Genomic DNA, 16,598 nt, shown 5'->3' on the forward strand with positions numbered 1-16,598 from the left:
TTCGCAATTGCCACTTAATAAAGAATCAAATTTTTCGACGATCACAATTATGATGAAGCTGATACTAATTCAGAAGCAAAATCTAAGATACATCAAGTTTTGAAGGAGAGCAGTTTTCAGCTGAATTGCGAGATATTCCAGGTGTAATATCACGACCTCCAACTCTAATAACTCGTCGTCATATAGACATCGATAATCCAAAATTGCAATACATGTGGTCAGGCACTAAACCAACAGGTTTTCGTAAATCAAATAGAAAAATGATACAAGAAATAATTCAGGATATTATTAATAATTTGTCCGACGATGAGGATCACCAAACCGAGAGTAGTCATGCAATTAGTAGAAAAGCTTATAAAATATCGGGGATTTATAAAATTCCCAAAATACGCAAAAAATATGAAGAAACCAACTTCAGCGTTTTGAGAGCTAATGATCAACAAGATAGATATATATCACCGTTATATACATTGCGAACAGTTAGTCCTTTGGAAGTAAATTGGATGGCTACGAGATCATCTCAACCCTTTGTATTACAAAATGTACATTTAGATCGTATGAATACTCAAATAGGAAGTCCAATAAATTATGATCTACGGCATGTGTATCAAAATAATCAAAACGTGAGATCTTTTCTAGGTGCTGATCAAGCCAAACCAAAGGTCCCAATGAGACTCATGCTAGATATAATACCTGAACCTGATGACCAAGAGTTTAGAAGTATCAAATCAGGCAACTTAGTACCAAAAGTACAAAATTATCAGAATATCAACGGCATAATTCCTTATACAGCAAGATCTGCACAACAACAACCACAAGTGACTGGATATCAATTTCACAACATAAATCAGAACCAGCTTTATCATCGTCTTCAGAACGATTATTATAATATGTATTATAAAAATAAATATTTCCAGAAAAATCAAGCTCAGAACTATGGTCGCCCTTATTATATAAAAGTACCTAAGGAGGATAAAAATGCAGAGCCGATGAAAGCTAACAGAATGGTTATACATTTAGATTTAATTCCTGAAGATAAAAATTAAAATAATATAAATTTTAATATATAGTTTTAAATGTTTGTTTTAATATTTTATTCAATTAAATATATTGTTATGAATAATTAATTTAAATTATTTTTTTATATTATATAAGTAAATGTAGTACCTACTTAAATACATAATAATAAATAAATAAATTTACAAAATGTGTTTGCAACTCGATTTTAATCATATATGAAAATGTCATTATAATTTAATATGAATAAAGAGTACTAATTGTTTTCAACTCTTACGTTTCTTTGATTACATTTTGCAATCTATTGATAACAAAATATTTTTAAAAGTATTGAAGACGCCATTGGCTTTCAAAGATAAAATTCACTTTAATATTTATTATATATTAAACATTCACTTGAAGCTGCACAAATTTTATTTCAACACTAATATTGGCAAAAGTAATATTGAGCATCAAATCAATTTATTTAATTGATTCCTGGGAACAAATTTACAATTATTACGATAAATTTTTTAACTATTTAGTTTATAATGATTTTGTCAAAAGTCAATATATATTTTTCATAATATCTATAAATATATATATATATATATATATTATACAATTCATATTTTATTATATACGGATATATAAAGTAATTTCAACGCCTGGTTTGAAACAAAAACTTCATCGGAGTGTTTATAAAATTTACTATCGTACAGGCGCAATATAATTTTCCATTTAAAATGAATAATAATAATTATATACATACCTATGTATATATTATATACATATACTAAAAATTAATTTAAAATGTTAGTATAAGGGTACTCCCTATGGTGGACACTTATGGTCCAACTTAACTGCAAATAACATAATTTTAGATGAATGTGCATTTCCTTATTAGTAATGTAAAGAAATGGTACAAAGGTAAGAACTGAATTTTGTAATATTTAAAAAATATAATATTTTTTTTTTGTGTTTGTCATCAGTAGTTCCTGAAGGAGTAGGCATCCCATATCCAAAATTTAATAAATAATTTGCTGAGGAAAAAAAGGGTTTTCAGTACAGAAAATTAAAAACATGAAACATTGATTATGCAGAATTAAACTTTCGCCATGTTTCAAAAAATTTAGCTCAAATTTCATACTAAAATCGAAATATACTAGAATTGTGTTTGAGAAGTAAGTAACTTATGAAGTAAATCAATTACCAACCATTGAAAAAGAGCAATATCTAGCATAACAGAGTAATATTAGCAAGAGCTCACTATTATTTTTTTACAATAGAGGTACACAACACAATAGATTACTTATAATTAATTATACTATTATTAACATTGGTTCATTTCGTCGATTTTTATTCTTCCAGTTGAGTGATAAATTTAATGAGCTTATATAAGAAATGTAATAAGTACATAACAATGCTTTGCTCGCCATTTAGAATAGAAAGTGCAAGTTGGGCTTCTGACATACGGGTACCCAAGAAAAATGCAGGCGTCGAGTACCAATTCATGGGTAAATGGGAGGCTGGAGTTGCATTTCCTTATATTAGGGGTGAGTGGAAAAATATTTTATTTTAATCATATTCTACACAGTAAAGCGTTACTGTTGTTCAAGAAATACTAAACAAAAATCTTTGGACCGAATGGTTTGGTCATTGAAGTCACCAATCTACTATTAGTGTCTTCATACAATCTGTGATCCAATTAATTATGTTCTGAAAGTGGGTAACGATAAATTATGTTGTTTTATTCAGAATTATTTCATACAAAAAGTTGCACAACTAGTTTATTTTATATTTGAAACAAGTAACAAAATTTATTTAATATCGATTATTTTTTACATGCATGCTATTTCATTACATGCAACAATACAATTAATTCAGTGATTTCTCATAAAAATGACTTTTTGTACAATATGATTTTTTTTAAATGTTGCACAAAGAACATGTTATGTATTTACTAGCAAATCTATTTTTTTTAATTTCTTTTATAAATTACAATCAATAATTACACAATAATAAATACATTCAATAATTTTGGGAATTCATGAAGCAAATCCAAATGGTTTTTTATTTAATATTTCAGATTGGGTATATTAGATTATATTAGCTTTTTCAAATAATCTTTGATTCATTGTAATAAATAATGTAAAGGAAATTTTCACCATATTACGTATTTACATGTAAATCCAAATTATTTGTAATTTTATAATAATTCGCACAAGTACAAGTTTATATAAACTTTCTTAAGTTATCTTTTAGAACTTTCAATATGATATTGTGTGAACAATAAGTAAAACTGAAAATCAATAAAATTTTAATACAAGTTTATAAAAAAAATTAAATGTTTGCGCTAAGTAATAGTTTGTACAATTATTATAAATTAGGCTTTTCTACAGTTTTACTGCAAGTTAAAATTTTTTAAATTTATCTACTTCTTGAACAAGTTCCTACTAGTTTATTTTAACTTCCATGTCATTTACTTTAATTGCTAATTTATCAACTTTTTCATTTTAATAAATATTGTATAAATATTAAAAAAATATTTACATACGTAAAATGAACAACATTTTATATGATTATAAAGAATAAATTCTTAGAGCGAAACAATTTTAATTTAACCACCGTGTCATTTTATAAGTGTAATATATAATAGCAATATTGTAATAATATAATAATTTCTTTTTGTACTTGATATAAACAGAGTATTAATATATTCTAAAAAAAATGTTAGTGCTTTGTTTTAATTTGTATCATCATTATTAAAAATTATAACACTAAATATTATATATTCATAAACGATTTTTTCGAATGTTAACATACTGAAATATTTTGATAAATTAAAAAATATTTATAAAATATTATATTATGAATAAAAAGACATTTATACAATGAAAGTAATTTATTTATTCTCCATTTTCAAACAAAATTAATTGGATTATAAAATTATAACATATAACTAGATTTTTTCACTTCAGATGTCATGAGGTATGATAATTTTAATAAAAAAATATTATAAAAGTAGTATGAAAACATTAGTGTGAAAAATGAATTTAGAAATTTAATAATAATTCATCAATTACTATTGTTACTCTTATTACAACGTTCATTATAGGTTATGCAAAATCATATATATTATACAAAATCTTACGATTTTTTTTTATTTACATAATTATTTTTCTACACTCGATATTAAATTAATTGTTCATAAAGTGTGAAGGATCCACTAAAAAATACATCTAATGCAACTCAGAAAATGCTAATTAGCAAACAAATATTTATCAAAAGGAATGTAACAACCAGCTCCGATCTCCCATACTATAAAACCGGTTTACTTATCCATATCCTGCATCACTCAGTACAATAATACTATTGCATTACAATCGCCGAAACCTAAAAAAATAATAAAAACCACTAAATTCCCATAAAATCTCTGCAAAATTATGAATCTCCTGAGAAGTTGCTCATCTCGAATGATTTGAACAAATATTGAACTCGAATAGCCCGAACTACCGTTACGGCGATGTCTCAGCATAGGTAAGCTTCATCACCTGGGCCTATCGACGTCTTTGTTTGGTAAATGGGTTTTAAATGAGGCGAGAAGGAGATGGCGAACCGTCCATGCGTTTCTCTTTTGAATAGACATCGTGCACAAGAACAGTGCTGTGGTATGTGCCAGACAAATCTGACGCGTTTAAGGTCTGATCGGGCACGAAAACGAATTTTTCGAGGAATTTAATAGAAACCTTAATAAAACACATCGACACATCTCAAACTTGTGTGCAAAATCGTGCTTAGTTACATGGATTCACAAAAATTTTAAATGCCATCTTACTACCATCCATCAAGTTTAAGTAGTGTTCTTTACTATAGTGCAGTGTCCATTAGTGAAAATTCCTATAGTGATTAAAACAGTGATTTTCTTCAAGATTTTCTTCAAGAGGTGTTATTTGTTATTTCAGTGTTTGTGCAATAGGTTGTGAAAGGTGAAGAATTCCGTTGTATTTTGCGGAGAACTGACACAATGATGTCACCGCTTACCGGGACACGGACCATCAGTTCTTGCAAGCAACGTGTTTGCCAATAATGCAGTGAATGGTAAATAAATTTAAATTTAATTAAATTTTCTTTTACCATCGTACCCGGATGTCCAATCACTAGAAAAGAAAATTTGGTTTAGATCTTCTGAGTACTATCAAAAATTTTATGTTCCCTAATGGAATAGGCGTAGATATTTCAAAAAAAAATGCTTTAATATTTTAGATCTTGTATACTTAAAGCCTTGGGGTCTAATCTTAATCACTTGATTCGATATTAATATTCACATCAAAATGTTAATGGTTAGGTAATTTTCCATACTGCATTATAGATGGTCATACATGATTTTCTCTTAGCCAAATCATTTAAACATTCTTCCTGAACAAGGATACAAATTGTATTACCACTGACTACATTGAAAATAAAATTTAATAATTTTAGTCTCAAATTTATGACTTTATATAGAAAAGGTCCTGCAGTAATTATGATCTTTAAAAAAAACGATAAAAGTTCTCAAACCTGTTTATTGTTATTTAACATTACCGGATTTGTTTCCATAGTATTTAGTTTATTGTCAAAATTATATTCATAAAATTTCAAATATACTATACAATAATTTTCACAATCGGTAAATTGCAGTATCAAAATTGGCAAATAATCATCGTGTACAAATCTATTACATATAATCTATTTTTATACAGTAAGTTCAATTTTTTTTCAAAATTATGTTCAGGAAATTTCTCATAAACTATCAGTAGATAATATTAACAAAATTGACATATAAACATCTTTTAAAAAATCTATTGTAAAATCATAAATCATGACAAAAAAATGTTATTATTAGTGCTTTTTATTTTTGTTTATTTAAGACTTCTGTTACAATTTGACATACTAAAACAACTTCAAGTACTTCAATTATTTAGTCGAACTTGACGATTTATTATTAAAAACTTGAATTCATGGATGAAGACACTGCCCTAAAAATCTTTAGTCATGTAGAATCTAAAAATCTACAAAAAAACTCCCATATAATTATTTAGAAAGATATCACTATTACATTCGTGGGAATCGTATATGGTTCGCATATAATTCATGAATTTCTCTCGAATGAATAAAATGTTGTTAATTGCGTAATTCATTGGAGAAGAAGCAATATTTTTCCTTATAAAGTTAATCTGAATTTCAATCCATATATTCATTGATAAATAATAATTCTTTAAACAAAAATTTTGCACTAATTAACTCAAGATAACAAGAAAAAATGGTATAAAGGATAATATTCAAACAAATGAAAAAGCGCGTGAAGTTTTCATTATTTTTTTTAATAAATTACACAAAGTAAAATTTAATTTCTTATGTATGAAGGCACTTGACCAGTGGCGTCGAAAGCAAATTTTTGATGGGTGAGCTCGTTTTTTTTGTAGGCAGCCAGTGGGCTTGTTTTTTTTTTCATATCATATTTTGACATTGATTTGTCAGCCCACACGATTCCGACGCCACTGCACTTGACTTTTCATTTCAATCTTCATTTTTTCAAAACTTTAATTAATTTTTATAATTAAACCACTTTTCATAGACCTATAATATTTTAATTATTTTCCTTTTGACTATCAGCCCTATCACCATCTTAAATTTCAACAAAATCGCAAACGAATAAACCTGAAGTTCTCCTTGTTGATCACAGTTTTTTCTCCAGGTTGTAGGGATGAAGTATCTTGATCAGAATGTTATAATTTTAAAATTACAACGGATTATATATTTCGACGCTTAAATATATAAATCTTATCATAAAAAATAATAATTATTTATTATTCATCTAGAGGCCGTTCAAGTATTACGTAAGCACTATAGGGGGCGTGTGGGTTATTGATTTGCTTATTTTGCTTATTTTTGGTAAGAAATTTGCTTGCTTTTACTGACAAAAGGGAGGGGGGGGGTAAATAATTGTAATAAATCTGCTTACATATTACTTTAACGATCCCCTAGCAATAACTGAAAATAATTAAAAATACAAGTACTGCGCTACGATCCAATGGCTTTGTAATCATCAGATACTCGCATCTCCTGAATCAAAAATTTCTTTTAAGTTTTTTACTTATCAAAACGATTTTTAAAAATAATTATTTATTATATTTCAAAGTACCCAACATTAAAATTCGATCTCAGTTAGTATGTCATTTTTTTATTACGGAATGCATGAAATCTAATGCCTGATCAGTTGTCTCCCGGCACAGTTATGTTATTCGACATATGCGGACTAACAACATTTAACGGAATACCTGCGTAACGGAATGTGCAACACATAAAAATTCGATTCGGATGTGAAACACATGAAATTCGGCAATAAAATTGCACTGGGAACAACCGAAAAAAAGTATTCATTGTTTCACCTAACGACTACTCGGAATTGGATGAGTAATCTTTTTTCTGATGGTTAAATCAACGGACTGTGATTTTATTTGCGAGAGAAGGTAGCCTTCATTCATCCACTAAACAGATATATAAATATTTTTTGAACTCTTCTAATAAACTTCATTTAATTATTACACTGTTATTGCTATTATGATGAGAAATCCACATTTTCATAATGTACATTTTCTTATCACTAAGTTAGCAATTCATTTGCAATAAATAAGAAAAGTATTTCTATATCCACTATAACAATGTGTTATTGCATCTATGTGATACCTTCTCTCACGTATTCCAATTGTAATTCCAGACAAGGCATATGTAAATTACAATTCATTGCATAATAAATATGTTTTATTCAGTAATAACAAGTGTAGCGTCAATGCTTCCTTTAATAAAAAACACGGAAATGATACATCCAAATGAGAATAATATAGTAAAAGAATTATTGTTTTATTCATTGTAGAATTTTGTACTCTTTAACAAATCTCTTTAACGTACCATCATACCTGGACTTCCAATTACTTGATTGGTATTAGATTTAGACATTTTTTTTAAGTACGACCAAAAATTTGCTGATGTTCCTTCATGGAATAGGCGCAGATGAAAAAAATCTTTTTCCAATAAAAATTCTTACATTTCTCAAACCTTAACTTTAAATCTTTTTATATCGTAAATTTACATAAACAATAGATTGTATAAAGCTTTTTATTAGGTAAGACAAATTTTATGTTCTACAAAATATACTTCTGCACCACATTTGAGTCTTGCTACTTTCTATTTATATGATGTAACATTATATCTATTTTTTTATGAGTTATAAATTTAGAAGTGTTCGGTAATTTATACAAATTAATATTTACTATTCATTCAGTAATTGCTTGCAAAGTTGTTTTCATTTATTTTTACTTGTACTATCCAATCAGCTTCTAAAAAAATTTATATAAAAATATAAAAAAGACGTTATTTATTACAAATTACACTAAGATTTTGTTATAAAAAGTAACTCCTTCATCTCAATTTTCTAAGAGTATTTCACACAGGAAATAATAGTTGAATCGAACAAAATACTAGGTATGGTTCGTTGAGTTTTTAACAATGATACCCGAAATAGACAAGTTTTTTAAATGTTCTTTTAAATACACAATAGCAGATATGTTAAATACTTTTTGTATACAATTCTATATAGGTTTGTAGGTTCTTTGGTAAATGGTGTAATTACTAAAAGTGTTATAATTGCTTTCAAATAAAAATATAGTATTCAATATCAAAGCACTTTACAGTCGCCTTTATTCTAAAGTTTGTTACTGATAATTATTAATGATCATCCGATACATTACTAATCAAATAACAATATTTATGTAAAACAATACAAATTATTCAATATTATACTCTTTTAATTTTTTGATCTGAGCTATGAACATATAAATTTGCATAAATTATATTTGAGCATTTTTAAAATATAAAGGAAATTAGAAAACTTTGTTCGTTAATTTATGCCGATTATTTTAATTATGGTAAAATGCGCATTTTATGCAGATGATAGAAAGCGTGCGGTTATTTATATGACAGATTTAATAATGTAAGAGAAAATACTTCATTTTGTGAAACGATAACACATAATAAATTATTTGCAATTACAAGTAATAATAATGTTTAATAATTTGATAAAAAATGGAACATGATGGACAAAATGATTTTTATGATTCAAACCTACTCATAACAAAATTGACCCGATGATTTTAATTATGAAAAATATGGTCACAAATTAATGTATATATTCCATATAAGCTTTGTAATATTAACGGCTTTGCTGCATTTTTAAATTTGGTATTAAAAAATGTGTTACCAAATAAGTTCTTTTCGATTGGTTAAATTTAGAATGTACATCTTAATATACCTTTCCCATTTTTTAAAGAACATTTACTATTACTCAAGTTCCATTAACAATTTCTTACGTGGCAATATAGTCTATGTAAAAATAGCAACAACAAATGAAGCGTACACGATATTGCGTTACTGAGAATAAGAAAACTACATTAATTACTTCAGATCCCTTATTGTGCAATTGCTTTTCTTATAATAAGTGATCTGTGAATTACATTAATCATCCTAACATAACAGAAACGTGAGAATTATATTTATATATAGTTGGTAATATGGAACAGTACAAAGAGAAAAATGAACGTGCGTAAACAAAAGCTTTTATTAAAAAATACTCACGCTTTATTATGCATTACAAAACATCCTAGACCTAACACATTTAATTAGTATTGAAATGCTGATGACCTGTTTACGTAAAAGCTGTACAATTTTATAATGAAAAAATATCTTCTTCCCACGTAGTAAAAATTTAGTGCTCGATTGTTATATATTTCAAAATAGAGCTTATTTAAATCCAAAGCACATTATTACTTACATTATTAGGTAACTTGGGCAAAATCGGCCAAGAAAGTAGTTGATAGAATATTTTTAACTTTTAATTTATTTAATTATTCATTATATTCTAGTTTTTTCTGTAAAAAATTAATCTGATGCAAGTTCATAATGAAATTGGTTAAAATTCTAGTAGATTTGTTCCTTCAGTCGTTTTTTTATATGTTTGTTTTTATGAATAAAGATTATGACAATGCTATAGGTAATTAAATTTTCATTACCTAGTGTTTATCTAAAATTTACTTAATCAGTTCCTAGCTAAGATCGAAAATTTAAAAATTTATGATATTCTGTAATTTTTATGATTTTACTACTTTATATATTATATATTATGATTCAACTTTGTTGTAAAACGTCTTGTTAATTCTCATATAAAATGATCAAAATCAGAAATAATTGAAGTAATATGAATAACTGAAAAAATTTAATAGTTTTAATATTTGAGTATTCATAACATACAAATGAAAATACGTACTCATCCAATATAAATATTGTGTAATAAAATTAAAAAATGTGAAACTGGTGCAAAACATAGAAAATGAAAGTCGGTATGATTAATATGAATAGCATGGGCATTATTTCAATTCAATTATCTCCAATAATTTCTATATAAGTAATAAATAATTATGAATTTTTAAACTTGTTAATTTTTTAATGACCACTGAATTGAGTCCACAAATAAAAATGAAATAAAAATAAAATTAATTTTATATTTTGTACTTTTAAATGCATTACTATACTCCGACACATATTTATTAAATTCGTGAATTATGTTATTAACGAAGAAGTTAGAATGAAATTAGAAAACAAAAAAATGGCCTGAATAAAATATTAATTTTGTATTTTAATTTGTTCCTATAATCTCATTCATTTTTTGAATATTTCTTTAATCAACAAGAAAAACTTAGCACTGGGTAACCTTTACTCTTGTTTTGACTTTCTATCATATTATTAGTCATAATAATTACTGTTTTTTGTTATATGAAAAGAGATTGTAATTGTGACTAGTAAAAATAATGCATTTTTGCTATATTTATATCATTGAATTATTGCTTGCAATATAATAAAAAAATATTTATCTTGTACATATATGTAATCTTTTCTACGATGTAATAAAAAACATGGACTGAAACAAAATTAAATACGACGTGCATATTGACTATCAAATACTAATAAAAAATATGAGTTTATTATTATGATTCTTAAAACATCTGATTAATTTTCTAAATATACTATCTAATTTACTAATTAATCTTCCAGAATCTTTCCATCAGTCGACCATCTCCACAGATCCGAATGAAGTCGTGTGTCCTGAATTCGCTCACCAGTCGACGTCATGAAATGCAAGATGTCATCGACCACGAGTCGAGCGCTCTGGACGCTCCTGGTGCTGTCGGTCACTGGTTCGGCGATCGCGCAACTGACGAACCGCGCGCCTCATTTCAGCGTCGGCGACGGCGATATGTCAAGGTTCAGCCTGGCCGAGGACACGCCTGTCGGAACGCCCGTCTATCAGCTGAAAGGTATGCATTTTAACGGATTGTTGGGTAGATGAACTTATGGAATAACTATATTTGATGCATGAAACGATTTTGAAGAGCAGAAGAATAAATACGCTAGATCTATAGCTTTCTTGGTATCTAACCGTAAAATTCTGAGTTGTAGATGTATTCGATGTAGAAATATACCATATAAAACTTTTGACACTTCTTGTTATTTTGTGCCAATATGTTTATCATCGATTTTATAATTGTATTTTTTTTCATCATGCGTCAACAATTTTTTATTTAAATTAGCTTCATTACATATTGGGTCTTGCTTACTCGGATCATCGACTACATACTTTTAGTTTCTTTTTATTTTTACATTTTAACATTTTTAATGTCATATACGATATATTGATATATAATAAGAATAAATGATCCATAGTGTGAGAGCCACCAAATGACTCCGTTTACCTTCCTTGTTTATCATTCCCAATGTCGTGTAAAAGGCGCCCTTTCTGCAGAACATCAGGTGCGATCGATACAGTTTCTTTTCAAGATCGTGCTCAGCAGACTCCTTCCTTCGCCCACTCTTATCAGGACTTTTTCATTCTTTTGTCTTACATCTGTATCATTGTATAGCCGTCGGCACCACATTTTTTCTCCACAAAGTTTTGTCGGCCTCTGATCCTTACAGAGTGTCTATGGTCCAGCTTCTTCCGCAAGTCGAGGTTTTTTTTGCTTCCTGAATGGCGCCTTGGCGCTTGCGATTGCAATTCTTGTCCTGATCTCTCCCGTACAGTTCGTTTCTGGTCAGGATGCTTTTCAACTACTTCAAGTTAACTACGTCTTCCTATTATTCTCGTTTTTCCACTGGTATCCTTAGTGGCTGATCCCATTTCGATTTGCCAATTTTGATCGACATTCCGTACCTTCTACCTCCAACTCCATTAGGTGACTTCTACCAATCTTTTTATCTAGTTTTATTTCTTAACTTCTTCTTATCCTAGATCAGGTCCTATCTTCCTCAATTTCTTAATTCTCCATTTTATCTTCGCGAATAACTAACCTTTATTCTTCTTACTCCCAATTCAAGTCAACTTTGCGAATTTTGCAATTATTATAACTCTTCTTGATATTGTAATTTTATATTCGTTAGCACGATATTTTTATTGCAATAGCAATAGCTATGATATTATTAATTATATAATATAATAATGGATAGCAATATTTATAAAATATTGTAGTACAATAAAGTAATACGTAGCTGTTTGAATGTTTCATATATCTATGTGCTGCATACAAATATGCGCATAAATTAATTCATATTTATTATTTAACATTTTGCATTCTAGACCTTTATAAGATAGATCAGTAACAACTCTTCGAATCGTTAAATATCATTACTAATTGCTTTGATATAGTGTAGATGCGTTGCCCTCATTGTGAATGTGTGATACAATTAGTTTTTTTAATTTTTTTCTTTTGTATAACTGTCCTGAATTGTACAACAAGTAAAACTGTAGGATTGAAAAATTGATTTAAAACATACAAATTCTTCTAACCAATTTGTTAGATTTTGATAAATTGATTAGATTTTTCAATCCTGCTCTGATAGTATTGTGGCGTAGAGAGTTTAGATCATAGGTTCCCAAACTTGTTTGTGCCGTGGACCCCTTGGAATGTTTTTTGTTTTGTTATAAACCCCCTATATAAAAGTGACCACACGTACCAGTTTAGCCGGAACAGTCAACATTTTCGGCCCGGTTTGTGCCACGTTCTCAAAAAGTATAGGTTTAAAGCGAATCTTCGCAATGCTTGAATCTAAAATTACAACTACCCATCAAATATCTGAAAACGATATATTTCACATCAATCAATAAATCTGTAGGATAACTAAGAAAAACCAATTTTTTGCCAAATTTTTTTTTATGCAATATAGTTTCTTCGAAGACGATATAAAAATTATAGCAAACTTCAAACTTTTCGAAACTGTTTTTTTAGTACAATTTGTACTTTGCCACAAAATTCAGCTATCATCCCATCATTTGGTAAAGTTTTCTTCAAAGCAAGCATCCTTTCGAGATCTGAGATCGGTAAATGGTCGCTGGGAAATAGATCTAGAAAATATGGTAAAAGGGGAAGCAATTTGGAGCCCAATTCATATATTTCTTCTTTTTAATTTTTGTAAAATTTAAAGTTGATCATTCAATAGTTTTTAAGATATGCGAGGTTGATGGGTGGCTGGCTCCGCTCTCAATACTGGTCTTGAAACAGATTGTACGTTTTCAAAAATGCATTATTCGATTTTGATGAAACATGACATATATTGTTACTACACTTTACTAAATATTTGACAAAAATTTAAAGTTGAATCGTTCAATAGTTTTTAAGATATGCCAGGTTGATGGGTGGCTGGCCCCGCTCTCAATACTGGTCTTGAAACAGATTGTACGTTTTCAAAAATGCATAATTCGATTTTGATGGAACATGACATACATTGTTATTACACTTTACTAAATATTTGACAAAAATTTAAAATTGAATCGTTCAATAGTTTTTAAGATATGCCGGGTTGATGGGTGGCCGGCTCCGCTCTCAATACTGGTCTTAAAACAGATTGTACGTTTTCAAAAATGCATAATTCGATTTTGATGAAACATGACATACATTGTTACTACACTTTACTATATATTTGACAAAAATTTAAAGCTGAATCGTTCAATAGTTTTTAAGATATGCGGGGTTGATGGGTGGCTGGCCCCGCTCTCAATACTGGTCTTGAAACAGATTGTACGTTTTCAAAAATGCATAATTCGATTTTGATGAAACATGACATACATTGTTACTACACTTTACTAAATATTTGACAAAAATTTAAAATTGAATCGTTCAATAGTTTTTAAGATATGCCGGGTTGATGGGTGGCCGGCTCCGCTCTCAATACTGGTCTTAAAACAGATTGTACGTTTTCAAAAATGCATAATTCGATTTTGATGAAACATGACATACATTGTTACTACACTTTACTATATATTTGACAAAAATTTAAAGCTGAATCGTTCAATAGTTTTTAAGATATGCGGGGTTGATGGGTGGCTGGCCCCGCTCTCAATACTGGTCTTGAAACAGATTGTACGTTTTCAAAAATGCATAATTCGATTTTGATGAAACATGACATACATTGTTACTACACTTTACTAAATATTTGACAAAAATTTAAAATTGAATCGTTCAATAGTTTTTAAGATATGCGGGGTTGATGGGTGGCCGGCCCCGCTCTCAATACTGGTCTTGAAACAGATTGTACGTTTTCAAAAATGCATAATTCGATTTTGATGAAACATGACATACATTGTTACTACACTTTACTATATATTTGACAAAAATTTAAAGTTGAATCGTTCAATAGTTTTTAAGATATGCGGGGTTGATGGGTGGCTGGCTCCGCTCTCAATACTGGTATTGAACCAGATTGCACGTTTTCAAAAATGCATAATTTGATTTTGATGAAACTTGACACACATTGTTACTATATTTTACCAAGATTGTGACCAAAATTTAAAGTTGGAATATTCAATAGTTTCTGAGATATGCGAGGTGGCTGGCTCTGTGCACAATACTAACATTTAAAGTTTAAATCATTTCTAAATATGCCCATTTTTATTTTGTGGACCCCCAAATTTTGTTTTCCCTGCCGTGAACCCCTTGATAATTGCTAAATATGCCTGGAGTGAATCATCTAAACGATGATTCTAATTCTTACTTAAATTAGATTAAGAATATATAAGTTTTATATAAAAGTATTGACATGTTTTATAAAGGTAGTATGCATAGCAAAAACATTCAATATGTGATAATTGAATCAACATTCCTTTAACAGTAGTTGAAAGAAAAGTATGTAAGTCATATCATATCACTATATGTTTCATATTCTAAACAGTGTGATAAACTGGATATCTACATAGGTATTAATTATCTTCAAGGTTTAAAAAAATGCACGTGCCTCAGTTTATAAATTTAGAATGAACAAATGTACGTCCCTTAATATTTTTATTCAAATAATCTGTAATAATCTATCATTAATACATTTTCAGGAGTGGATCCAGAAGGAGGTAGGCTCCGATATAGTATCTCAGGCCCCATATTCAGCGTGGATCGAGACACAGGTGTTGTCCGACTACGACAACCATTGGACAGAGAGACACAAGATCAAGTTGAAGTAGTTATCAGCATTACAGGTAAATAAATATAAGGTTTTATTCTTAATTTTAGTTTGTCTGCATCGTAGGGACTGCATGCTGGTACATGTAACGATTTGGAGTTTTATTATTTATTTGCCAATGTTTCTTTTGTGTAACTCGTCTAAATTACAATCAATATTTTTTTCTTACAAAAAAAAATTTTTCTGCTTGTATGATTTGAAAATTCTCTTTGGTTCTTAAGATATTATAGGACATGGAAATAGAAAAGGCTAATTTTAAATTATTTATTATGTCATACATTAAACAAATTATTTATGCTTTACATCACCCTGAGTCCAAATAATGTTGCAATTATATCGAAGTAAGCAAGTGTAAAATCTTCCGAGGCGTTTTACATACAACAAGTATGTAAAAGCAAACTATCGTTCTGGAAAGAACTAATTATTTAAATCCATCTTGCACCATGCATCTTTTATAAACACACGTACACTGCAATATTTACATATTCACATTTAATTAAAAATTATATATTTCTTTCGTACACGCATTGGATTTTTATTCGTTTCCGCAACGTAGAAAGCGTAGCGTTCAAAATTAACCGATGCAAAATTAATCGGCGCGCATTTCAAAATTTGAATTTAATGACGTGTAACTATCGTAAAAGATTGAAGGCTTCGTAAAACATCGCTTTGAAGAAGTCTTGGTAAGATTTAATTATCTTTTTTCATGACATCACGGTTGGTGAACATCTCACGAGAACGTGCGTCTGGTTCGTTGGGTATGGTCATGTCTGTAATAACAAGATACACGATGTATATTACTCCGGTGCCTCGTTGAAATACTCAGAAAATATTATTGCATTGCAATAAACATCATTCTCAATTTATTTTATATCCTTCCAACTGGAATATTTTCAATAACAAAAAATATTCAAGTTTTTTACAATTTCAAATCAATTTGCAATTCGCTACAAAGTATCAAATAGCTTTTAGTTGTGTGTCCACAATGTCTACAATGAAGACATTTT

General features: G+C 28.7%; 2 protein-coding genes across 2 annotated transcripts in view; both read left to right on the forward strand.

Annotated features, from left to right (window-relative positions):
* Positions 1–16,598, forward strand: part of LOC113370672 (glycine-rich protein) — a 96,749-nt gene that overhangs the window by 77,262 nt on the left and 2,889 nt on the right. The gene's annotated exons all lie outside the window — the stretch shown is intronic.
* Positions 11,231–16,598, forward strand: part of LOC113370201 (cadherin-23-like) — a 42,554-nt gene continuing 37,186 nt past the window's right edge. Inside the window, 2 exon segments of the mRNA XM_026610876.1 lie at positions 11,231–11,405; positions 15,464–15,607. Coding sequence (XP_026466661.1) covers positions 11,231–11,405; positions 15,464–15,607 — 319 coding nt within the window.

This window comes from Ctenocephalides felis, unplaced genomic scaffold, assembly GCF_003426905.1.
Source record: "Ctenocephalides felis isolate EL2017-DRISC unplaced genomic scaffold, ASM342690v1 CF-g0.4_SCAFFOLD_01492, whole genome shotgun sequence".
In the NCBI taxonomy this organism is placed as follows: Eukaryota; Metazoa; Arthropoda; class Insecta; order Siphonaptera; family Pulicidae; genus Ctenocephalides; species Ctenocephalides felis.